This window comes from Alligator mississippiensis, chromosome 1 (assembly GCF_030867095.1).
Source record: "Alligator mississippiensis isolate rAllMis1 chromosome 1, rAllMis1, whole genome shotgun sequence".
In the NCBI taxonomy this organism is placed as follows: domain Eukaryota; kingdom Metazoa; phylum Chordata; order Crocodylia; family Alligatoridae; genus Alligator; species Alligator mississippiensis.
Genome location: NC_081824.1, coordinates 202,967,582 through 202,994,806, shown reverse-complemented (window position 1 = coordinate 202,994,806; position 27,225 = coordinate 202,967,582). Strand labels below are relative to the sequence as shown.

The 27,225-nt window shown below is 38.2% G+C and overlaps 1 protein-coding gene across 17 annotated transcripts in view; it reads left to right on the top strand.

The window, feature by feature from the left end:
* The window catches only part of NRXN1 (neurexin 1), a 1,201,358-nt gene that overhangs the window by 548,586 nt on the left and 625,547 nt on the right, over positions 1-27,225 (top strand). For 11 of the 17 annotated variants that reach the window (XM_019497412.2, XM_019497404.2, XM_059719198.1 and 8 more), the window contains 3 exons: positions 6,967-7,350; positions 17,553-17,756; positions 20,020-20,046. In XM_019497412.2, coding sequence (XP_019352957.1) covers positions 6,967-7,350; positions 17,553-17,756; positions 20,020-20,046 — 615 coding nt within the window. The remainder of the gene's footprint in view (positions 1-6,966; positions 7,351-17,552; positions 17,757-20,019; positions 20,047-27,225) is intronic. The other 6 variants (XM_019497420.2, XM_019497419.2, XM_019497417.2 and 3 more) reach the window with 1 other exon arrangement.

Sequence of the window (27,225 nt, the reverse complement as noted above, 5' to 3'; positions counted from 1 at the left end):
AAGGTTTACTGTAATCACTGTTTCACTGTGAGTAGCACTTTCTAAACATCCACTGCAAGCATGGTTGTTTGGGCTTTTTATATACACACCGTTCTTGAATCGCCACACTTATACATTTCAATTGAAATAACTATTTGAAGTACTGGTTGCATTCAAAGTATAAACAATCTCAGTGACCCTATGAACCTTTCCACTCGGACAAGTAGTTTTCAGGTTTGGTTGTTTTTCTCTAAATTAGTACAAAAGGTCCAACTTGTGCTCTCAGTTGGTTTTATATGGCACCTGAGATGACGAAGATCAAACAAAATTCAATAAGTCATAGCAGAAGCCTGACGGATGGTGATGTTGGGAAAACAAATAGTATTTTAATTTAGATTTTCAAGTTAAATCAGGTAATCAAGATTAATTGGTCTGAGACCAGTCAAACCCTGAAACCACCGGTCTTTAACTAGGCCTTTCTTTTCTCTCACATAACCCAGAGTTCAAACAAGTGTTTATAAGCAGTTGCTCCCAGGCATTTCCTTTTTTGCAAGAAGAGCTAGAATTTTTTTTCTAACAATGAAGTGGTCAAATATTATGTAAAAGAAGCCTCCTTTTCCCAGAGTAGTAGTAGTAGTAGTAGTACCGCAGCATCCAGGAGCCCTAGTCATGTACTAAGATCCAATTTTTCTAGGCTCTGCATAAACAGAAAGCACAAATGGGACCTCAGAGATCTCACAAGCAAAGCTTGTTGTTCTCATACTGTACAAAAACATTTTCCCTTTAAGACCTCTTCTCCAGGCTTCCCCTTTTTGAGACCACGTTGTGAATCTGTTTCTTTGTCTTTACCTTATATTATTTGATACAGCTATATGATAGGCCTATGCGAAGCGGCTAGTAGTCGTTTTGGATTTGGCCAATTCAAGGGACAGTGATTTGATTCGGTGATTCGAATCACTGTCCTGAATCAATTCAGCCGAATCTGATTTGGAGATTTGGCCACTGCTGAATCGGCTAAATCTCCAAATCAAACAGGCACCATCCCCTGCTCACTCTCCCAGCCCTGTCAATGGCTGCCCTGCCCGGCCCCAGCATCCTGGCTCTTTAAAAAAAAAAAAGCCCCACACTCACCAGCTGCTACCAGGCAGGGGAGCGATCACTGCTGCTCCCCAGTGCCTCACAATGCATGTGGTGCTCTGCCATGAGCCCCTACCCATTCTCCCAGCCCCCCCTCCTACATGGCTGCCCTGCCCAGCCCCAGATTCTGGCTCTTAAAAAAGAAAAAAAAAAAAAGAGTGTGCCCCACATTCACCAGCTGCTGCCAGGTGGTGGGGGGGGGCAGTGATGCCTGCTGCCCCACGCTGCATGGGGGGGGGGGGCTCTGCCATGAGCTTCAAATCAATTCAGACCTTTTTATTAGTCTCCTGGTTTGATTCAGATTTGGAGATTCAGCTGCCGAATTGAGCCGAACCTTTTTCAAATTGAATGAGCTCCCGAAGCTTCACACAACCGTATTAGATGGCCATCTCCTGAGCTTGACAATTCTGGTTGGAAGCGTGGTTGGTTTGAGGTTGATGTGAACTCCTCTTTCCTTAGAACAATCAAATTATTTCCTTCCCAGGCCTAATGTGATACATGTATACCCTACCACATGCCTTTCCTATCGAAATAGGGTTTTTCTCTTTTTATTCTTCTTGTATATTGTTGCTCTGCTTCCCTGGCAAAAATGATATCTGTTTGTATCCCAGGGTGAAAGTTATTCAGATGTACTATAGCATATTGATTATGTGGTTGAAGAACCCCTTGCTCCAATTCTGGAAATATATATGAGCTGTTTGAAATCCAAAAACATGGCATGCAATAGAAGAACCTCAAGAACATGTAAATAACTACATTCCAGGATTCAGATGTGCAATCTTTCTGTCCTCGGTCAAATCTGAAACAGAGACTAGAACTGACATTTTGAAATGTTTTTATGAAAAAGTGAGATGCATTTTTAGGAATTTTCCCCTTCTTCCAGTTCTAGTTAGCCTAGAAATTGGCTTATTTAAATTCTGGAAACTAAATGCCGTTTGAAGCAAAACGTGATGCATCCTTGGGTTATAGTACAAGAAGTATGGTGCTTTGCTATTTGCTTTGAGATGCTTCATTGAACACTAGCTCTTTTCACTTTTTTTTCATCTCCACCTGCATTTTTTTAGGGTGACACTCACTCCATCTTGCTAGATAGCTGCTGCTTCAGTATAGCATACCGAACTCATGAAAATATTGTAAGAGTTGGCAGCTTTGTTAATGTGTGTGGGATGCATGAGATAAGATGGGAAAGAGCACCATACTAAAGCCTATGAATAAAGTAAATGTTATCTCCGTAATTTAATATGTTATAAAAATAACACAGGATGTCAAAATATAAGGGGAATAGTAAAATAAGGTCCTGGGATATGTGATTTTGTTACATTTAATTATGCAGTTTAATTAGATTTAATTAAACATGAATTGATTAAACAGACTTTTGGAGGAAAATACACAGGGTACAGAAAACAATATTCTTTGGACCATTTTATAGTCTTGTATAAATTTGGGTTCATACTGTGTTACTGCAGAAGGTGATAAAAGGCCCACCCCAGAGACTGAATAGAATGGGTACAGTACTGGGGAAAGCATAAAAGCATGAAACTTAAATAGAGAAACTATATTACAAGGGTCATTTTCTAGGTCCAATCAATCCCAGACCTTCCCTTGAAAGCTACCTAAAATTCTGCTGTTTGTACAACATAAGTCAGAAGCTGTTCAGTTGTAACTGGTATAGGCTATGAACTAATTTTGCATATCACAACTATTGTATATTTTCCCCCAGTCAGCATGGGAAAAAGGCCCTCATTATAGATCTGAGTATAAGCAGGGAAGGGGCAGCAGCTGCAACCCACCCCCCACCAACTGTCCCCTGCAGCCTCTGGTTTCCTCCACACCTTCCTCTCCCCCACCCAGCATACAGAAGCAGTGGTAGCTGTGGCCCTAGTTCCAGGTCTGGGGCTGCGGTGGGGGCTGCCACCACTGCAACAGCTGCTGAGTGGTTGGGCTGGGGCTAGAGGCAGCACATGCTCCATGCTTCCTGCCCTAAGCCAGAGCAGTACCTCGGCCACAGCCAAAATTGTGAGTTGAAGGTAAATATTTGGCAGCAGCAGGAAGGGAGGTGGCACAGAGAGCAGGCAGCAGTGCAGGGGTGAAGGCAGAATGGACAGGAGGGGGACAAGTAGTATGGGAGACTACTTGTATCCTTCTGTAGCTTACCCCACTGTAGTGGGGAGGACGGGGGGAAAAATTTAAGACATACCTCCTAAAATTTTATTCTAGACATGGAAAAATTTAACAAATTTATAATTTTCCATATTTAAACTCTAGTTGTTGAGGGATCCTCTTAATGTCTAAATTCAGTTAAATAGGTATTGTTTTATTTGATGCAGCTGATTATTAAAAACTGTGGCCAGATTTTTATACCTGGGTACGTAATAACATGTCCTTAGCAAGTAGTCTGAAAGTCAGAGTTGCTGACTTTGAGAATAGCTTTAATGGAAATTCTGGGTGGTCAAGAATCAAAGTAGCAACAGAGGTATATAAATATCGAATTAGTAAAACATCTTTTGGATTCTCAATTTGAAGAAGTTGGGGCATGGATTAGAAAAAAAGGTCTAGTTAAACTTTCGGTATACCCATCTCCTTCAACTAGGAATTGAAACATCTGCTCTGATTATATTCTAGAGGGCCCTCTAACTGGCAGCAAAATATTCCTCTATGGGCATGTCTACATCTGCTTTTACATGCACCTAAACTTAATGTGCATTTGCCTAATGAGGGTATGTGGACTGACTTGGGGCTAAAGTTAGTGCCAAGGCAATGGACACATACTGTGATCACTAATGCAATTTAGCTGTTCGTGCTAAATTTGATACCTGCTTTATGCAGGTATCAAATTTAGGCATAAATAGCCTAAAATTGCCATTTTTAAGGCACATTAAGAGTGCTCATATATAGACACATGCCCTTAATGTGCCTTGAATTGGGCTAAAGTGTCTTAAATCCTCATGTAGATGTGCACGAAGAAGTGTAAAAGAAACCGACTTACATACACAGGTCCAACTTTCAGCCATTTTAATACAAAATTGTAAAGACACAAAAAGCCACATGCCTCATTTTCTCTTTGAGTCCTCTTTAGAAGTGGGAGGATTGTTTTTGCATATTATCTAGCCCACTCTCCCCCCCCCCCCAAAAAAAAAAAAACATGGCTCCTACAGGATTCTGCCTAACAGGAGTGGCAAAATATCATACCACAAACACTTTTAAGGTGGCCGACAGCAGAGTATTTGGCCAGACCAAATTGTAGCCTGTTGAAATGGTCTTTTTCCATAGAACTTAAGGACAGGCAGGACTACAGTGATCGTGTAGTATAACCTCCTGATTAATACAGGTAATGGGATATCAGAGGAACAATACAAACGCCTAAGTTTTAGGGCATATTACCTTTATTTTAATATGATATTCATATAACAAAATGTCTGTGTGTGACAGGGGGCCTCCTCAGGGCCGCGCTCCATGGCCTGCCCACCTGTCTCTGGGCAACCACCCGCCTATCCCTCCTGCCATGCCTTTGATGTTAATTGATTCAATTAAGATGTCAATCAAGCAGGAGGCTACCCATTTAGTGCCCAGATGCCAGGGGGCGCTCTCTGCGGCTCCTGCCTCCCCAATACTGCAGCCCAAGCCTCGCAGATGGCATCATGGTGTTCACATAGTTACCGGCCGCACACTGGGCCCCAGAATCATCCATACAGGACCCTTCTATGATCCCCTCCTATCAGGCAGCCTCTCCACCGTCATCCAGGCTACCTAGCCCCCCCAAAGCTACTTTCCCCTCTCGAGTGTGGTCCCCCCAGGACCTTCGGCCTCTTGCCCTGGCCCACCTCCAGGCCAGTTGGGACCCCAGGCCCCCGGCTCTTGGGCGTCCCTCGCAGTGGGCCCCTGGCCCTTTTGACCCTCTTGGTCCTGGCCCCAGCCTGGGCCAGTCGAGGGTACTCTCTCCTTCGGGCTGGGTCTCTAGCCCCTCACTCTCTATCCGGGCCTCACCGTGCCACTACTCCCTTCTCCCAGGGGCAACCGCAGCACCACGCCCTGTACTTATTCAGTCTCTCAGGGTCTACCCTCTGGGCCCCTCCACAAACAGGGTTACCCACCCAGTGGTGGGAGCTAGGGGTTAAGGCGCTCCAACCCACCTTTCACCAGGGTGATAACTGGCCTGGCATTTCCTGGGGGCTCCTGCGCCACTGAGAGCCCCACCAGGCCACCCACTCCCGGCAGGGTGCAGTTTCAGGTCATGCCCAGGACCAGGACCAGGAGCCTCCTTACCATCTCCTTGCAGCTCCCCCTTATCTCCAGGTCATTCTCAGCAACCCTTCAGCCAGGCAATGTTGCTGCCTGGCTTCCTGCAGCCAAACTGCCTTGTTTATATAGGCAGCCCTTGCCTCAAAATGGCTGCCCTCATCAGGCACCTGGAGGCTGCCAACTCCAGGCCCTTAAAGTGGCAGGCACACACAGTGCACTGCCACACTGTGATTAAACATCTTTGTGTGACCCATCTTTGCTTCAGTTTGAAAACCACAGTTGAATGTAGGTGCTTGCAAAATCCTGAGAACATACTTTCCACATGGCATTCCTTGGGGAGCCATTACATTGTTGAACTATTTTTTCTCAATATATAATCAGTGTTATGGCTTGGCTTCTATGCATATTGATGATGCTGTGAATGGTGTCTCTCATACGTCTGGATGTCAGCATGCATGTGATCTTTAGGTGTCCGGTTTTCTTTGACAGTCTTTCAAGATCTTACCCAGCATAAATCATGGTACTGTATCTTGTATCATGTAATGTGGCTGGTATTTTATTCTAATACTTTGGTATGTTAGAGGACTTTACAGATCAGCCCCTTTTCTGACCTTATTTGAACGTGAAGACAGAATCATATTAAAATCTGCATGCTTACACAATTATATGTAAAAACACATTTTTTAAAATGATCTTACTTCATCAGTTGGACTGTCTTCAGTGGCACATGTAGGTGGTATGATTCTTTACATTCACGTTTTTTAGCTAGGCTCTCCATTCTTTAAAAAACATTTGGAGTGTGGAGTGTCCTCCCATTTGTTCGTCTAACCTGTGTTTGTACAAAGCATCTGAAGCTTTTCTGAGGCTTCTTGCCCAACTAGTAGATCTAACATTTCAGGTTTGTTGTTGTTTATAAGTGGAAGTAAAAGTAAATAAGTGTTTCTGATTTCTGTAAGTTTTATTTTCCTTCTGTCTCCTCTGTGTAACGTGCACACATTTAGAAGTAAATGTCAGCAGCACTGATTTTTCTCTGTGGGAGAACATCACTATCTTTTTAATGATTGGCTGCCTGGCAGCTGATGAGAGTACTTTCCTTCCTCACAAAAAGTCTGATCTAAAACCCACTGAAACCAATGGGAGTCTTTCAAAGCCCTGTATCTTTGGCTCCAACCCAAAGACATTGTGCTTTGTCTCAGAGCATTCATTGTCAGCAGAACCCCTTGCTTGGGATCTTGAGCCACCTAGAGGATAGTGCAGAGAGCTTCTGTAGATTGCACTGGAATACGTTTCTTTTTTGCAGTGAATAATACTTTTTTTCCCTGCCTCTAATCACTTAAGTAGATTTTGGTTTTCCTGCATTTAACAGCATGCAGTGTTGTATGGAAATATTTCTACATCATATACTTCCTGAGAGAGGTTAAGGATTATTATATGAATATGAAATAATGTGTGTGTCCTTTTCTGATTTTAAAATGTACAAATACAACTTCCAGGACTTTTATATGTGAGGTACTTGGCAATAAATTAATATTGTATTTGGGAAATAAGGGAATAAAGCAATGATGTCCAAATTCTCTTGAAAAACCTTACCTTTTTTTTGTTTCTTCCAAGGTACCATTTCTGTGAATACTCTGCGTACACCTTACAATGCACCTGGAGAAAGTGAAATCCTAGACCTAGATGATGACTTGTATCTTGGGGGCTTACCAGAAAATAAAGCTGGCCTGGTCTTTCCAACAGAGGTGTGGACGGCACTCCTCAATTATGGATACGTTGGCTGCATTAGGGATTTGTTTATTGATGGCCAAAGCAAAGATATTCGACAAATGGCTGAAATTCAGAGCACTGCTGGAGTGAAGCCTTCATGTTCAAGAGAAACTGCCAAACCATGCCTTAGCAACCCATGCAAAAACAATGGCGTATGCAGGGATGGGTGGAACAGATATGTCTGTGATTGTTCTGGTACAGGATACCTTGGCAGATCATGTGAGAGAGGTAGGTTTCAAGAGACTGCTCATTTGTACCTTGTAGAATCATGCACGATGATTAAACACTACAAGTCCTACATCAAATGTTGTAATACAAACAAACATACAAAAAAGCCTTTTGGTCTGATTCTCACCCTACATACACTGATTTTAGATTGGCACAAAACTAAATTGGAATGACCTTTAAAAGGTGCAATTGTCCTTTTATTCGCTATGGATATGAGTTAAGAGCCTACCTGCCCTTTTCCTTTTCTTTTTTGGCATTTGGAAATCTCTGCTTTAATTTTTTTACACTGCTGTGCTGTGAAGAGCTTTGTGATAATAACACAAATCCTTTTGTCATTAATTTACCAAAATGTGCATCTGTGAAACCTGAATTCACCACTGAGTGGGCATGTCTACTCAAGATGCTACATTGCCATAGTGACAAGCTACATCGCCATAGCTCGTCGCTACGGCAATGTAGCATCTAAAAATAACTGTGCGCTGCTGGGACTGCACAGTACCAAATGCGCAGTCTGGGGCATGTGTAGATGCAGCCTTTGATTTTAAACTAAGGCCTGATCTTCCACCCACTTCCACCAGTAAAATCCCTGTAATTACAAAAAACTTGCTCTTGCCAGGACTTCAGTCATGGAACTCAGCAGTGAAATTTTAGCAATCATGACAGGATTTTGCCCCATAAGCAAAAGTGTTAGGAACTCAGGTCCCAGGAATTTAAACTCAATCTTTAACAGATCAGCAAACACAGTTAGAGGTCATGTTAAGTAGTAAAATAATTTATGCCCTAGGTTAATGAATATCCCCCCCTGTCTGTGGAGACGTGTCAAATCACATAATAACTAACCTATTTAATTGAAAAAATTAATTAAGCAGGGAAATATTTGAGTGGAAAAGTACATTTGTAATTTAACAAAAAAATTAAAACCAAAAATGAATTTTATAATGAACAATTGGTTTCATTGACAATTTAGGAACCTGTACAGATGGTAACATCTCAGTGATAAGAGTCTCACGTTTCAGTTCTGGCATTGATATGAATTTGGCACTTTTCTGAGTCCCATATATGATATCCTCTTATACTAATATGTATTTTTTCTTCCTCTAATATCCTTTAAATTAAAAGAAAATTGAATATTTAATAGTCTATTTTAATATTGCTTATAAAAAGTTACAGTACTGTTATATTTAAATCAACATGAAACAGGATCATTAAACATGTTTCTTTTTCTTTGAATGCATGCCATTTAAGACTTAGCTACCAAAAATTAACAATGATTTGTTAAAGTTGTCAATGGTCAGTTCCTATATTTTAGTTGTTTAAATTTAAACCAACTTTTCAGTTTTCTTTTTTTTTTCTTTTTTTTATTAGGAACCTTTATTTGTATATTATAATATTATCCCTGCTGTAATTTTTGTTAAAGTAGTAAAAAAGGTCCAGCCCATTTATTATTATGTCTCAAGGAACCAGCTATACCATATTTGCTACGCTAGCACTTACAAACCAGGACATCAGTTTATCAGAAGGAAGATCAAAATGTTATTTGCATCCTGTTTGGACAAGAAATGTTCAAATGCCAGAAGTCTTATTTGTGAAATCTTATATTGCAATTGACATACAGTATATTTGGCTTCTAGCCAGAACTTAATCTTCAAGTTTATTGGCTGGCAGCTAAAGTTATTTCTGTCTAGTTCAATTCATTTTACTAGACAAAACCTAGAGATTTTATACTTTAAAAAGAAAACTGATGAAAGGGTCAAATTTATAGAGGTAAATGGAATCTTGAGGAACTTCCATTGCTTGTACTAAATGTAAATAATTAGCATATACATGAACACCTGATATATATATATATTTTTTTTTTTATTATTATTATTATTTTTTAAGATTTTAAGCCCTTTGGGTGGAGGCCAGTTATTCTGATGTCTTCGGATTGTTCTGTTGCTGGTGGAGTGAAGCTGGCAGAGGGCATAATCAAACTGTCTGAAGAATTACAAAAACCTTCAGTTAAATATGCATGGTGTACCACCCTGTGGCAAAATGCCGCTATTACATATGGCAGAAATAAAAATAGGACTTCTCTTTCCAAGTCAGAAAGTGCTAAGAAATCTTTTCATACAGTCATTAGAGGCAAATATAAAAAAAAATGTTGGCAAATATGAAAAGGAGAATTTAAAAGCAAACTTTGTTGTAACAATTAATCATAAACCTATTTGACAGGTCACAATATTTTGTACAGACTTCTTTGTCTGTATAGAATAAGTCTCCCATTATTCTTTGCAGCTGTATATTTTCTAACTACCTTCCAATTTAGGACATAATTTCCTAGCACGTATAATGTCTCCTACTGGGAGTGACGGTATTATGGTATTGTTATAAGCTTCTTCACAATAGTATTTGGCTCTTGTCCAGCAGAGATTTCTGTGCTCATTCAGTCAGTGCAGGATCATTTCCTACCCTCGGGTTTCCCTATCCAGAGAAAACTGCACTGAAAGCAGTTCTCCTTCCAGTAATATTCCAAGTGGTCATGCATTAATATGATTATAGCTTTTGGGATGCTGAAAGCAAGAGTGTTGGCATCTCACTACACAAAGTTATTATAACTACTACCCATGTGCACTAACTGATAAACTATTGTATTAAGTGATATGAACAACACAATTATAATTGTTGTAAGTAATTAAAGTAAAATAGGAACTTGTTCACTTCAGCGAATAATTCAGTTTTACAAAGAGGGAAAGCATGTTAGAATAAAATATTTGAGATTAAACAACTGGGATTTGTAATTATACATTAAGTGATTAGGATATCTGCTATAAACAATGGCTTGTCATTCCCCTTTATGATGCTAATATTTGTTTGCTGTGAAGAGTTCTTTACATAACAATTCTATTGCTAATAAAGAAATAATCTATTCCTATACATCGCATTTTATAATACAATACCCAGACCTGGTCAGTTAAGGCACTAAAGAAAATTATAGGGCCCAATTGCCAATTTATCTTATTCTAGCCTACTTAAAGTTGATATTGTTCTGTGTATGTGCAAAAATTGGGCTTATTGTGCTTATTCTACTGCTGCAAGCCATTCTTGATTTATATGTAAAGAAAATATTGGTATATTTTGTGGACTGGTTTAAGTTGTTTATGGAAATAATAGCAGATGGAGGGACAGATGTCACAACAATTTAATTTGGCTTCATCTCCAGTTTTCACTGTGGATCACAATATGTGACTTCTCAGCAAAGCCTTTCACAGGTATATACTTTTGACTGGCCAATAAGAAACTACACCCAAGAGCAACTTTATTAAACATAATGATGAGGGAAAAACAGCAAGGAGCTGAATCAATTGCCATTTTAGGGTGGGGGGGATATAGATGAATATTTTTCTTTATGAACTATCACTGGATATAAAAAAGAAAACTTTCCAACTGAACAGTTATGAACTATATGGAAAGCCACATTTCCTTTTAAATACTGTTATCTCTGATCCATTAGAAAATGATCAGATTTATCCTTCCCAACCTCTTCATACCTTACTTCTCAAAGCAGTCCCACTGAAGTAAAGTGAAGAAAGGTGTCAGAATCTTGTTCCTATTCATTAAATATTTACCCTAATGTTGATTAATCATTTCAACTTTCTCTCATATTTTATTGAATAACTACTTACAGGTCAAGCATTGTTTGAAACTATGAGCAGAGGTCCCTTCATTCTAGGGTTTTGCATTTTTCCTTTGCAACTTACTTTCTAAAGAAAAGAACATTAATATTCAACATAACCAATTTTTCCATCATGTTTAAACCTATTAGACCATGTCATTGCAAGTCTTTTTTTATCAGAAGAAGCCCCTTAAATGGCAAAACATGAAGCTATTGTATTCAGTTATGTAGATTCTGGTAAAAAAAAAATATTTAAAAAGGAGAAAAGTACTAAAAATACACCCACAGATACTTATATGCACATCACGGAGGTGACACACTGAAGCCATTGGGACTACTCATGACAGTTAAGTCATTCAAGTCTTTCAGTGATGAGAATCTCTAGTAGTTAGAGGTCTGGAAATAGAATTTGTCTTCAGTATTTCTTGTTCTTTTCCACACATGTACAGGAATCTTGGAGTTCCATGTGTAATTGCTGGGTAGGAGATATGTGCACATTTTTCATTATTTTTCTCTGGTAGGATTAACAAAGATTACTCATTGTTATTTGTTTTATTACAGTAGTGCCTAGAGATCCAAACCAAGTTCAGGATCCTACTGTCCTAAGTATTGCACAGACACACAGGGCCTTTCTATGTTGCCTCCATCATGAGCCCAGGAGTACTACTGAAAAGTGCATCGCTCCCATACACTCTGGTCTGCTATGCACCAGATCCCAGAAATATGGCAATGTAACTACCACAAAGTCTGCCCAAGGAGGGACCCTGAAAACAGAAGCATATATGCAGGGCCTCTCTAAACTGGCTGTTTACCTTCATTTTCAGGACTTGGCACACAGGAGCAGTTGTCATGGGAGGCAGTGTCAGACTTCATTAGGCAGAGGTGCTGAGTATGTGGGGGCCTGGTCCCCCTTGGGAAGAGAGTTGTAACCTAAAATATGTACAACTTTCCACATGGCCACCCCCCCCCCCCCAAAAAAAAAAGTAAAAGTCAGTGCCTATGCCATTAGATGTGGTCACAGACAAAGCAACACCAGTTACATTAGGTTTTCTTAGTTTGTATGGTTAGTGAGCACTTTTTAGAATGCCACAGGTGATATTATAGTACAGCTGCTTCTAGTGACATAGTTAGTTGTAACAAAGAGATCATAGGCTCCATTTCTTAATGACAAGGACTTGGGGGAGTGGGTTATTGTTCACAGACAATACTAGACACTAACATACAGTGATCAAAACTTATGTTATCAGTATCCACATTCTAGTTTTTACCAAATACTCAAACATATTTAGGTAACATCATTTACATCCTGTTGCACCAGGCACTGCAACCTTCTTACTCAGTGGAGGGACTTGTTTATGAGATCTCTTTCATCTTTGTTTTGGTAGTTTGTAACCATCTTATCCATTGTTTTCTATCCGTTGGTCTTCTGAAGCCAATACTCCTAGCTTCTTCTGTGCTTTTGCTTACAGTCTGCTTACAGTCTGCAGTAAATTTGAGTGTACATCATATCTCCCATGAGCTCCCTCTTGCTGAGCCATAAAGCCATTCCAACATATAGCATGCTTACAATCTTAAAGAAGTGCCATCTCTTTGAGGATGTACATAGCGTGTTCTTCTCTCCAGTTCTGCTGAGTTTGTGTGACCTGTGGACACAGAGGCTAGAGACAGACATTCAAAAAGCCTGAGTCTGAATTGATTCATTCTTTGCAGGTTAGTTTAATCTGGCGTTAGTCTAATCTGAAGTGGTTTGTAACCACACAGACATACCCTCTGAACTGAGAAAATGCAGGCTCATGCTTGCAGTGACTCAGGCTAGAAGCTGGGGGGGGGGGGGGGTGCTAAAGCATCCTTCCCCTCCTTTCCCTTCCATAGTGCTGAGCTGAGAGGGAGTGTGTCCAGGCCCCGGCAGGACATTCTGATTAGAGAGGGGTTTTCCCCTCTTGCTGCTCCTGACTGGTAAGGGAGCCAGTAGGGAATTGATAACAGAGAATTTATCACCCCATCCAGAAAGCAAAAGCCTTGCTCATTATTTCAATTTCTTCTTAAACAATTTTTTCTAAGGAAGGAATGGAGGGACATTACCAGCTAACCTGTTGATTAGCTCCAAAAAGCCCTAATTGGGCACTTTGCTCTCTGCCTTTGTCATGTCTGCCTTACACAGACACCTCTGAGCACTACCTAGCATACTAGATGCTGGCTATGGTCCATGCTGTGGGAGAGGGGGGGAGGAATCCCTGCTTGAGCAGGGGGTGGTGGTGGGGGAAGGGAAGGGCATGGGGAAGCCAGCGAGACACTGCTGTGCCTACTGTGCCTGCTGTGTCTGCCAGAGCTCCAGCTAGGGAGCAGAGGAGCCCCACCCAGACCTACAAAGCATCTGGGATGCAGGGGGACTCTGGCTTAAGTTAAACCAGGATGAGGTCTAGGACAGACATTGCATAAACCAGTTTGACCCAAATCAATTAAGTCTGATACTACATTCAACCAGGTTGATCTCAGACTGGTTTCAGCCATTTTCAAACTGGTTTATGTGCACTGAATGTCTGTTTTGTTACAGGTTTAAACCAGTTTCTGATCACTTAAACCAGTTTGTCTGCCCCTAGCCAGAGAGTTTACATGCCCTTTTTTTCCCCAAACATGCAATGAAATAGTGAAAAAGATTGTGGGAGGGGATGGTGGATTTAGAGGAAAGTTTCACTGTCTACCCCTCTAAATAAAATAATAGTACAACAGAGCACTTCTGCCATTTATGCACAGCGATCCCCAGCTGAGACAGGAACACAGACCATAACAAAATGGCACCTGAGAGAACCCACTATCATTTTTTCCCCTGTAAGTAATGCAGCAAAACTCAAAATAATTTCATAAGCTATTTGGAAAAAAAGAGAAGCTTGATTGAACAGACTGTCCTTATGAGACTCCTGAACACTTCATTCATTTTCAAGCTTTTTAAACTGTGACCATATTCTTTAAAAAAAATATTTAAAGCAGCTTGAAATCCTTTCATTTATGCTATGGCTGTCTTTTTTTATGCTGATCCAGAGATACCGATAATTGACTCTTCAATGCTATTTCAGTGACTTGCCATTTGTATTCTGATGACATGCTGCAGACATCTAAAGTGGTCAAGATATAACTACAGACAAAAAAATCCAACAAACCCTATAAGGTTTTATAACACTTTAAAGCAGGAGTTAGCCTGGGCAATATCACAGCCAGTCAGTCACTAATGCACAAGGACTGGTCACTTATTTCTAAGGTATACAGCAATCCAAGTCCAATATATTCATTTACCAATGCCCTCAAACCTTTCTTAGATTCTTGCTAGATTTTTACAGCCTTCCATGCCTTTTCCCTTCTCTCCATAGAAGCTACTTTATTGCTCCCGAGGCCCATCTTCTCCATCCCAAATGAAGAAATCCTGTTCTTTTTTTGACAATACTTATTTTTAAATCCTTGCTGCCTCCCTTCTTTCACTGCACCCATCAGTCATAGTTATTCTTTCTCCTGCCATCTGCTTTTTGCCCTTTGACCCACCTTTTTTGATTTCTTCTTTCTTTTTTACCCCGGGTACTTCCTGTTAATTTATTAATAACAGGGTCATAGGATAATATAAAAAAAAGTTTGATGAAACTAACAATAATGATGTTTAGTATAACTGCATACCTGGTACATAATTTACTTATAGATAACTGCTCTATTCATACAAACTGCCAGGTGTGGACTTTTTATTTCAAGAGCAGCAAAGAAAAAATATTTGTACATCAGAATTAATATTGGTTAAGACATTGATGACTAAAAATATTCATTCCCATATTCCCAACTGTGAGCCATGGGAAGTTACAAGAAGATATGTGACATTTCAATGATTGCCTAGCACCCTTGAAGATGGCATCTAACTTAATGGAAATTGGGCATGGAACTGGGTCTATAATAAGCATGAACTCAGAGGAAGCCATATACTACAGACAACATATACAACTGATTGAATTTCACAGCATTAACCAAACAGAATAAAACCTCAAATTGTATATTGTAAGTTTGAGCCTATAAGCCCTAAAGCGCTTGATTACTTAAGGAATTGCACTAAACTTTGTGGAATTAGACTCTGGATAAAATTATCCATCTGGGTAAATGTTTTCAGAGCTGGTCTCTGAGAGAGTAAAAAAAAAATAGGAGCAGTGGGCATTTTTCAACCGCCATCAGTTTACATCTTTGGTTCTCAAAGGAAAACCACCTTATTTTAGTCCATAAATTCTGCTTTTTTGCTCAAGTTACTATAGGTGTATGCTGTAACCCTCTGAGTAAATCTCCTATATATTTGTCCCATTTTTGATGGGCAGATGAGACAAAAAAAGCATTCTGAATGGATTTTCTAGGGTTTGGGAGGGTCTTTGAAGAAATCAATGAGTACCTAACTTCCTTCAAAAATGTAGGCAACACCAGTCTATTCTGATACTGAGATCTTGTCTCCTTTAACTCCATTGATCTCAGTACAGTTTATCTCAGTTTACACCAGTGTAACAAAATCTGGCCCTGAAAATTTTACGAGATGCATTTATAATGCCTAAAGAAACATTTTGGGAGAGGACAATCTGATCATTAAAGTTATCTGAAATGCCTGTTCGGCTTCATTGGTATGGTAAATGTGCCATCTTTGGTAATGATATCTTCAAGCACATGTGCACCTTCCGTGTCTGCATACTAAATCTGCATTAATGTAACCAATGTAGCAGTTTGAACAGACTTGGCTGAATAACTTTGCAAGGTAGCCAGCTCTTTAATTAATCCACTGCCACAGATGTGGCTACACAGCTTCTGGTTTTAGGAGATATCACACCCAGACTAGCACACCATGCTTAAAGGAGTTGCTATCAGTAGACAATAAGTTATGCCTACATGAAAAAATGTAATAGGAAGTTGTGAGGCATTTTGAATCCCATAGATTCAAACTTGGGGGGTCATAGAACTCAGCCCACTGAGATCATTTTATGGTCTTGATACCACTGGATTTGATCTTATCACCTTTCTTGTTTCTTTAATTATATCAATGCGGCTAACGAGAGAAAAATGATCATGACCCTTCTGATAGTTCCCACGCTATATTCAACAAAGTCTTTTCTCAGCTGTTAGAGCCAACAATCTATTTTCCTGCCATTTGGCACATAACTGACATCTTTGTGACAGTGTAAGGTTCTCTAGCCTAGCATTTTCTTGTTTGATTTCTAAGCAACCTGTGTACTTACCGGAGGGTCAGGGTTGTCAGCCACTTCCTATTCATTCATCAACTTCCAACACTTTCCATAATTCTCACTTTCCAAATGTATTAATCTTCTTTGTTCAAATTATTTTAGATGCAGAATAATTTAAAGTCCTCCTCTAATGTCAGTATTAAAAAGCAATATCCTGCGCAGACAATGTGGCACTTTAAAACGGGTTACCTAATAATTACCTTGATGTATTCATCTCTCTCTCTGTACTGACTCCACCAAAGTTTAGTTCAGAGTCAGGATTTTTCCATCATTATTTCCACCGTTTCCTATAGTCCTGCCAGCCCAGTTCATGGACTGTGTGGACTATTTGGCTGCATCATAACTCAGACCAATGTACTGCCCATTTACCAGCCACACTGACTCCATAAAGATTCTCAGAAACACAAGCAGTACTCACTCTCTGTAAATAATTGTGCCATCCCACATACAAAAAATTCTTCATTTTAGAAGAATTTGATACGTTTCCCACATGCCAGGAAAAGAAAGCTGTGACTGATTGCTCAGTGTTCAGCCCTTTTTCCCCTTTAATTACTTTCAAATGGAATCCTTTGTAACATTGGGAACTGACAGTTATTTGCTTATCTCAGATTTTTTTATCTTACCCTCAGTATGCCAGCTCCAATTTTGATCCTCTTGCTGAAGCTGTCTTAATGTTCATAAACATTGCTTGATCACGTCATAGAAGAGTCACTATGAATGTGCAGCACTTTGTGCCCCAACTAAACCACAGAAGTGACCATTACTCATTTCTCTATTATACCTTGAGGGTTATTTTTATCTTGGTAATAACCATATCCTTGATATAATAAGAACCTTGATAGGTTCTTATTAAGGTTTAAAAATAAAAAATTTTCAAGTAATTATAAAACTGGCCAACTATCTGAAATGAGCTTCCAAAACTGGAATATACCACAATAATTACAGCATAGCTTTTACTCACTTTGACACAAACTAGTTTGGAAATTTTGCAAAGACACTTGACTTTACACACGTGCATAAAGTCATCTCCACGCACATTTTTTTTTGCAAAATAGGGACCTTAACAGGGTCAAATTGAGTTAATTAAAACAAGTTTGAAGTTTCCTGTACCCTCTCTTCCCCCAAAGAGCTGTATGATTTTAAATCAATGTTGATTATATATTCTAGTAACAACTGTAATGCACCATTTTTCAACTTTTTAATGTTGGTTTGTTTGGATATATGGCTATCAGGACCAGTTTCAGTACATACAGTTTCATTATTTATTTATTGTTGATTTGCTTCTTGTACATTTTCAGAGGCCACCATTTTAAGCTACGATGGAAGTATGTTTATGAAAATACAGCTCCCAGTTGTGATGCACACAGAGGCTGAAGATGTGTCTTTGCGATTCAGGTCCCAACGAGCTTACGGCATTTTAATGGCAACCACTTCTAGGGAATCTGCAGACACGCTCCGGTTAGAGCTGGATGCAGGACGAGTAAAACTAACGGTCAACCTAGGTAACAACCCTCACCTCTCCAAGAAATTAACATCTTCAACTACGCTTTCTTTTTCCTTTCCTTTTCTTTTCTTTCCCTTTTCTTTCGTTTTTGCTTGCAAGCATTTATTAGACAGCCTGTTTGACATTCAAAATAAAATGAAATGATATATATATGTACGTTCAACAGGTACATATATAAATACATGCACACACAAGCATACACATGCATTATTTTAAGTAACTTAGTTTGTCCTTTATATATTTTTTTTGTATTTTATATTATTTACACAGTCTAACATCACCCATCATAATATATTTTGTAGTATTGTGTGTTCTAAAAAGAGAAGATCAGTTTGTAAGCATTGTTATTAGACACAAAATAAAAACAATTTAATTGGCAAATTGGTCACTACTTACCAGATTCTCCATGTTAGCAGCTCTAGACGTCAGATCACATACAATTTTATGAGTTAAGTAAACAAATACAAACTGTTTATACATAGGTCAGTTTAACTTTAGTTCCACCAAATAATATTCTAGGTCCACATATAGTCAAAGAGTTTCTAATTTTCACATGTACAGTATTGTATATTATGTCAACTGATGGGTGTGCTTGGTCTTCTCTTTTTAGCAGTCAAGTCCATGGTAAAATCCATCTTCTGTTTCTAAACAACTCTGTAGTGATATTTTTGTGTCAAAAAATAACACAACCCTTCAATGCCCAAAGACTGCGGCCCTCAGCAAACAGCCAAGTGAACACACAAAATACAGGCCCTTCTACAGAAAAAGAAAATGCTTTCCTGACTTGGAATATCATTAACAAAATGTTACGTTATCATTTGCTCTAATAAATACAAAACTTACAAGTACTTTCATTTTGCTGATAATAAACAATCAGAATTTGGAAAACAGTAAAAACACACCAAATAAAAATTAATATGAATTCAATAAAGCAATTAATTACCCATGGTTATTAGGTTTGTGTATGGTGTTTTCGTATTTGTATCATTAAGGTGTTGCAGGTGATCTCGTGAATTTACACCCAAAGCCCGATATGTACAAATGTAGGTTACTGAATTACTGTCCTTATGTGTAGATTTCAAAAGGGAACAGATTAAAAGAGAACCCAGGGATTTTCTGTTTTGACTGTTCTCTTATATTTCCCTCTAGTGACAGCATAGGTTTATTGCAAGCTGAAAAAATGGTTTGAATCACAAAATGGCAATGTGGAGCCTTCTTCAGGAAAGCTTTCTGTAGAAAGAGATGTGTAGTTGCTGGTCCTTGGCTGTTTGCAGCCACTTTTCTGATGCGGTTGACGACACATGACAAACTCAGCTATATGGAAACAAAATCTAGGTTTTATATTATGCTCCTCAAGGGCACCGACCAAAAATTACCATACAGACAAAACAGTGGTGCATATATCCTTTTTAAAAAGTAATGGCTAAGAATCTAAAAGAAAAAAGAAATAATGCCCCAGAACAAACCAATATATTTGCAGACACATTAGCATGCTTGCTCTTGAGCATGCTCTCTCCCCCTCAGGAAAGTAAGTAAAAAAAATAACTATCTGTGTTAGCTGCAGTATTTATTGCACAAATAACAATAATTAATTCTTAGGAAAGAAATTAGCTGAAGAGAGTAGGTATTCCTTAACTGTTGGGGTTCCTAAATGAAATATTCTTTGCTATGTATCATTATAAAACACAGAAATACAGGCATTGCTCTGCTGAGAGTTGGGTGTGTATATTTAACTGTGAAAAGTTCACAAGAATGTAAATGGCAATATTTAGAGACAAAGAACATACTTTGTATTTTCCTGTTTGGTTGGAGAAAAAATAAAGGAAAAGAATATCAGCCTTTGAGGTATAGTATATAACAATGGTTCAAGATGTATGATTGTGGCTTGGCCTGCTCTGTGCCCCATTGTGACGGAGCACTTTTTAATTGCACTGAGAAAATTCATATGTTCTTTCACATATGGGGAGAAAGGTGCAGCCTACTTCAGTTATGCATCTTGGACATCTAATCATGATTTTTCACTTAGATTTGTCACCATGTAGCTTTGTTTGAAATTGGCCATTTTTTTCCTTATTGTTTTTTCTACTTACAAAGTTTGATCAGTTTATCTGGGTTACAGCATTATGTAAAGATCAATGATCTGGAGTGGCCATTTTTGCATGTGTCTGTCCCCGGAAGGGTGGACTGTGATTTTATTGGATGTCTGCAGCTATTACCTTGAAGGATAAATTTTCATTTTTCATCTATTCTTCCCCATCTAGACTGTATCAGGATTAACTGTAATTCCAGTAAGTGCCTATTCAAAATTTTTAAAATGTTATTCCTCCAGTTTAAGATTATGCAAACTAGATGAAAAAACTTGTTTATAGTTTACAAGCACTTGATAACTCAGTATTGTTTCACTATAGTTAATTAAATTTTGTGTAAACTGTCATCATACTTCCTCTACTTCAAAAAGAACATTTTGCCCTTCACTACTGTGGCTGACACTTTTAGCCACAGTAACATATTAAAGATTCCTAAGATTTTAAATATACATAGAAGGAAGAGTGAGAACATAATGCATAGCTATCATACCAAATTAGTCTAGCTGTGTTGCTTTATAGATGGTAGCCAATGAAGTAGTGAAATAGTATTTCTGATATTCTGCCATATCTTTTTCTCCCTGTTTTCTTTACTGTTCACCTGTAATCTATGGTGACACTTTATGAACATAACTGTCCTGACTAGAGCTCACTTTCTATAACTGTCCCAAAAAATAAACTCTGTTCACTGGCTGATTAAAATGCAATTAGTTTTCCTAAACCCATGTTTTATGGAAATGTAATATATGGGTAGTATCACAGTAAAGACATTATGATGTCTGGAAAAAAACTATATTTGTATGATGATTTTTTACACTTTAATGATATAAGAAGTCTTGAATTGCATATTTTTCTCTGTGATGTGCATGTTTATGGAACAGAGGGAAACATTTGCCAGAAGAATTTACTAAATTTTAACCTCTCTGATATTATTTGATTAAGAGACTATATTCTGAAAGGAGATAAAGGACTGTGATTTTATTTTGAGTCTGTGGAGCTCCTGAATGGTGTCAACAAAATTATCAATAGTAAGTACAGTAGTTTTTAGTTGTTGCTTTTTTATTATTTCTCTCTCAGTTTTTGCTAGCCAGATAATTGGCACTATAATAATATTTAAAAGCAAAATAAACTACTTAAACATGTTAAATGGCACTAATAACCACCCAAAATTTATTTGCAGTAATTACACTTAACATTCTACTGTGAAACTGCACTTTGTCCTATATAATATATAATAACATGCAATGCAGATAGCTCCTTGAGATAAACAAACTTAATGAGTAGAAAAGTAATACTTAATTTGTACAGAAGATAATTAGAAATCAAAAAGCAAATAGCCTTTAGGTGAGTATTACATTTAAAAATGTATTCATGCTTAAATCTTCACCTTTCTTAAAATAATGTAAAACAAATCTTTTGCTTACTTAAATGGACAAAGGTGACTTCTTCGTAAAAACAGAGTTCCCTAAGGGTTTAATTCTAGGTGAAAGCATGTCCACATCTTTGCCACCAAAAGTACACAAGGTCATGGAAGTTCCCAACTCTTAATTTTGTACATATATTCAAGAGAGGACGTGTCTTTTTCTTGTCTGGGTCTGTATGATGAAAATATTTTTTGAATAGAAGATAAATTTTTTTTGGCATAAATGTAATAAAGACAACAATAGATATTAATACAGATGTTCTTAATATGCTACAGAATTTGATAAAATACCTCATAGAAGGGAATTACTAACTTGGGAACAATATAATAAATCTATAACATATATACTTTGTTTTCATTGACACTGGGAAAGATGAATTGTCATTAAAATAAACTAAAATGAAGCATGGGTGTTAGTATTATCTTAGTGTTTGGGCCAAGAGAGAATATACAAAGTAGAGCAGATAACATTTACCACAATTAAAGTGTATACAGATTTGAAACCAGCAGGGCTGGTTTTACTGAATTTCACTGGACTGGCAGTTTTACCATCATTAACCCTTCTTGTTCCTCAGATGTGCTGGTTTGATTTCCTTGGTATCAGCCGCTCACAACAATCATTTTCCTTTGCAGTTTTTTTATGTCATTTTTCTATTCTTATAAAAATGAATTTTCACAACTTGTTCTAACTTCCACTTCTTAAAAGAGATTTTTTTATGTTTTTAGTGTATTTGTTGAGCTTTCATTATGTGTCAGGGTAAGTAGCATATGAGTAGTTACTTACAGTCACTGTAATTGTTTAATGAAGTAACACTCCCTGGCCAGGTACAGACATTACACTTTCACCAGTATAGGTGATTGGAAATCAATCTATACCCATAACAGAAAAGAAATTTAGCACACAAAACTGGCCTATACCCATAACAGAGAAGAAGTTGGGCACGCATAGCCTGGTTTAAAAGTGGTGGAGCCCAGTCTAAGATTTGCGCCCTCCACCAAATGGTGAACGTGTGTTCTGTTTGATACAGTTTAAACTATGCAGCTTATAGAAAATCACATAACTTAGACTGGGTGCATCTATGTGTGCACTTTAATATCAGTAGCCTATTTTAATGTGCATTAAAACATCACTAAAAAAACCTGTGCTATTTAGTTAGTGTGCATTAAAATATGCAAATGTGCATTGTGTCACTTAAAAACCAGGCTCTTTAGTTAATGTGCATTAAGACAGGTAAATGTACATTTTCCTAGTACCTCATAATAGAGGTGCTAGATTTAATGTGCGGTAACTAAAGTGCATTTGTGCACATGTAGACACCCATTGATTCCACCTCACACTTTTTGAATGTCTGTACCTAGCTCCTGTTCAGTTCCTGTATTTCAAACTTAAGAACATTTTATTGAGGTTGGTAGCCCCTGCTTACTAAAACAAGATGTATAACTTAGAAGATTTTTAATGGGAACTCACTAGTAATCCAAGCAAAGTAAATTGAAATAAAACAACCTACTGTGACTTAATTTGTAGTATATTTTTTTTAGCGGGGCTTTGATTTTCTTGAAAGCCCAATATATCTTCCCTATTGTAGGTCCATAAACTTAAATTCATTTTCCATTTAAAGGAAATGATTTCACAGATTTGAAAAAACTTCCATTTCCCAGAAGACAAATGTTTTCTTTACTGAATTCACCACTGTAATTCTGCTCTCCAGACTTTGACCAGACTAGCAATAGGCTTAAGGGCAAGCAGAAAAAGTTAATCTTCCATGAATTTGGAGATGTAGCTCTTGACACCCTCCCCATCCAAGCAAACAAACAAATCATTCCTTGGAACAAGAGAGAAAAGGAAAGTATAAATTTAAGTACTTTGTTTCCTGCTATGGCTAGGAATCAAAGGGAATAAAATATCACCCTACTCACACAGTCTGAAACCTATCTTTTGCTCCCTGCAGTTCAAGTGATCATTTCTCAATGGGCTAGTCAGAACTGGGATTTCATGGGCAAAATATTTTTATTTTCCCTTTTGCCTTGATTTGACTTTATGCACAGGTCTTCTCTCAGATGTTGATTATTTATGTTTCAATATTATTTACCAAGTGTCAAGTTGCTGCTGAGCTGTGGCCAGTTAAGAATATGATGGCAATTGCTTATTACTATGGCATAGTTGTGAAACTGAAGGCCAAGTGACTGTTTTGAGAAATGGCTTTTCAGCACAAATAGTCTATAATTGATAAATGGATGACTAACAAATGTCACACCAGATTCTTTGTTTTATATGAGACTGGAAAATTATCATCTTCCTACATAAACATAGCCAAGTGTAAATAGTCTTATGCTGACCAGAAAAGACAATTGCTGAAATGTTGTCATACATCATCTTAAATCAGCCTCGAGTCTGCTTTCAAACTTGTATATTTACTAAAACACATTGTCTACTGTGAGAGTGAATTATATGATCTTTTCAAACTATGGACGCTTTCAGGTCAAGGCTGAGATTAGCACCAGGGGAATGAGAAACCTTGTATTACAACTGGCATGCCACTTTGCTTTTAGGTATCCATAAACGCAGGGATTCTCTCAAAAACAAACAGAAGGACAGGTGCCAGCAGACAGCTCAGACAGCATCCTGTGGGTGATTTTTTACATTAGCCACATGGTAAAAAGAACTTAGACTGGATATTGATGGAGCTCATTCCTAAAAGCTGGTATCTGGGGTTACTTTTGAAAAACATAGAACTCTGATGGAATTGAAATGTTTGACTACTCGAATGATGTAATTCATTGCCATGGAAGAGACAGAGGTTTTACTGCAGCTGGCTACATTTTTAAAAAACTAAATTTTCAAATCAAAGTGCAAGGTAATACATCTGGTACCTGGTACAATGCTCACCTGTTTTGTAAAAAAATGCCCTAATATGCCATAATAACATTATCTTGCCTCCTCCTTAATACAGTTAAGCAATGAATATACCAAATACTACAATCCTTATTTAGACAAAATTTAAATCCATTTAAGTCATTAGGTTTTTTTCTTGGAGATAGACTGCAGGTCCTGGCCCAACCTGAAAGCATCTTGTTTTTCATGTGGGTCTTAGTCTAATGGTGACACTATTATAGGTTTATAGATCTATTGCAAACTCATGGCAATGTAACCTACTGTTACAACTGATACTATAATTTTAAAACAAAACAAAACAAAAGCGGTCCTATTGAAATGAATGAGAGCTTTGCAATTGAGTTTTGTTGAGCCAGGATTTTGCCCTATTTTATTTAAATACCAGATGCACCCTATGTGTTTTGATGGACTATAAGATGAATTTGGATTTGTTATGTCACTTCATATTTTTTCTGCTATGGGTGTTCTTTCACCTTTGCCTTGTTTAAAATCTTCATTAACACGTGTCTTTTTTTTATGATGCTTACAAAGCACTGTCAGCTGTTAATGACTAAGCAGATGACAAGCTGGGACTGATGAAAATCCTTGTTATTTTATGCACAAAAACAGCTTAATTTACTGCCTTCTTTCCCTTTGCCCTATCCTTTTATCGATTCTATCTATTATTTCTTGTCATCTTGTCATGATCCTACAAAATGAGCTCCCTATCCTGGGTGAGGCCTCTAAGTTTTCTGGTCAGTCTTCAGCACACTAGGGCCCAGTCCTGACAGAAATCTCTAAGAGTTATTGTAATAAACATTATAAATAACAATGAAAATGCAATAAGCTAGACAACAGCAAGTATTTTAGTTCTTTGATTCCAGGAGATTCTGACTCCTTTGCTTAGGGAACCAAAAGAGAATTTTTTTTTTTTACATGGAATAATAAAAATGATGTTTTCCTGTTAAATATTGGTAAATGGGGCCAATTCAAAGGCATGGCCCTGTGGATAGTATCATACATTACTACAAAAAAAGATTTAGTTTCCATCTGATCACAGTTTTACTGCCTTTGGGACTAATTCATACGAGCAGTCCCAGTGAAAGTGACAGCAGCAATCACAGGTATAAGTTTTGCATGGCATGTAGCCAGTCTTGGACAGAGGGGACTGGCAACACTGGAAAGGCAATGTCTCTGTACACGCTGCCATCTGGGGAACTGTGCAGCTTGCCTCACTCAACAGTAGCCCATCTGTCCAGTTTAGGAACAGCTTTCATGGGATTTGAAACATTTCTGTTTGTTTGCATCTCTCATTTTCTGTGCCTTTCTGCTTCTATGTCTTTCTAGTTCTGTGTCCTTTCAAGCACCCATTACTCTTCTCTTCTGCATGTATTTTTCTATGTTTTTCTCCCTCAGGCCCTTTCCTTGTTTTCTCTCTCCACTTCCCTTTTTTTTTTTAATTTTTATTGTCAGTCCTGTATCTCCACTCCTTTCTTTATGTTAATGTCTGCAGATGTGGAAATTATATCAGATTAGCAGTGCTGCACTGACACCTGTTCTTGTAGCATTTTCCCTGGCAAAGCAGCCTGCAAATAATCAGCACACCAAAGAGCCACATCAGATTTTCAATAAACAGCAGAGGAGTTAAATGACTGAAAGATCAAACAATGATATATTTTAATACAATCCATTTTCACCTTGCATTATAGGCTTTAAGCAGTAGAGAAATTTAAATGAAGACCATATATCCACTTGAACCTTACTGCTCATTACAATACATTTGGTTGCAGTGTTAAGAGCTTCTATCTTTGCCCTTGTGGATATTGCAAAATCTACTTTAATGATCAAAACACTAATAAATATCCTGTTAGTTGCTGAAAAGAATGACTTGAATACATGGAATTTGTTTTTCTTCTTCTATCTCAGACAGTAGAAAAGCAATAAAATGACTAACAAACCTCATCATCTGTGACTATAACTTGGTGTGTCTGGTCCAGTATCTCATTTAGTGGCATCTACTTATCAGACATTTTTGGAAGAAAGCACTATAGTACATTCAGTCAGCATGGATGTAAAGAGTAACGTGTAGAGTTTCTGACCTCAGTTTGTGTCTGAAGAACAGAAGATTTGTTTTTGTTTTTTTAAAGAAAAGCATTGTTAGCTATGTTTGAAAGATTCTGATCAGAAGTAAAATTGATTCCTCCTTTCCAGCAATCTTATCTTTAAATGTCATTTTCTACCCATGTAGCATCATAAAATCAGCTTCCACTAAAATGCAGGAGAAGAGAAAATGAGATTTGGATTTACAATGTGTACCACCTCCTTCACCAGCCATTGACAGAAAACATGATGGGAAGGTAGACAGAGGAACAGATTAATTTACAAAAAGTGAAATAAAATGAGAGCTGTTTGAATTACTGCACTGCCCCAGGGGCCATTTCAGAAATGTGCAATCTCACCCTCATTCTAAATAGCAACACAGGATTGAAAGTAGTGATTCATACCTCTGCTATAGCCTGCTCATTACATGCTCCACCATGCCTGCTCAGCAGCCCTGCCCGGCAGCTCTGCATCATCACTGGAAGCCTGTGTTCCTGCCTACTCTCTGCTGATGTGTGCAAGAGGGGAAGCAGTGGCTTTTCCAGGGAATGCTCACTTGTACAGTCCTCCCCTCAATACAACCTGCTGCTACCTGGGATGTGGATAGTGAGTACAGAAGAGTAAGGGAGTACCTCATGAAGAATAAAGCACACAATCTGTGTGCGATGAATTGAAGGAAGGAGATGTATGGATACTTTTTTCTATTGCAATAGAAACAGAGAATATTTTCAGGACAGAAAATAACTGGTCATCCTAGTAAGTTACTTTTCCCTGTTACCTCGGTCCTAGATTTTGAGAGGTAGCAAAGAGAATTAGTAACCATGAAAAATATATGTATGCCATTTCAGAATTCTCTGCATCCTTTCACCATCATGAACGCTGAGATGGCAGGGCAGATGGAGCATCCCACAGGAGCATGGGGGTGCCCCTCACGTTTTTGGACCAGAAGTGCTTACAGTCCACTTTCAGGTCCTCCACTGAACGCACT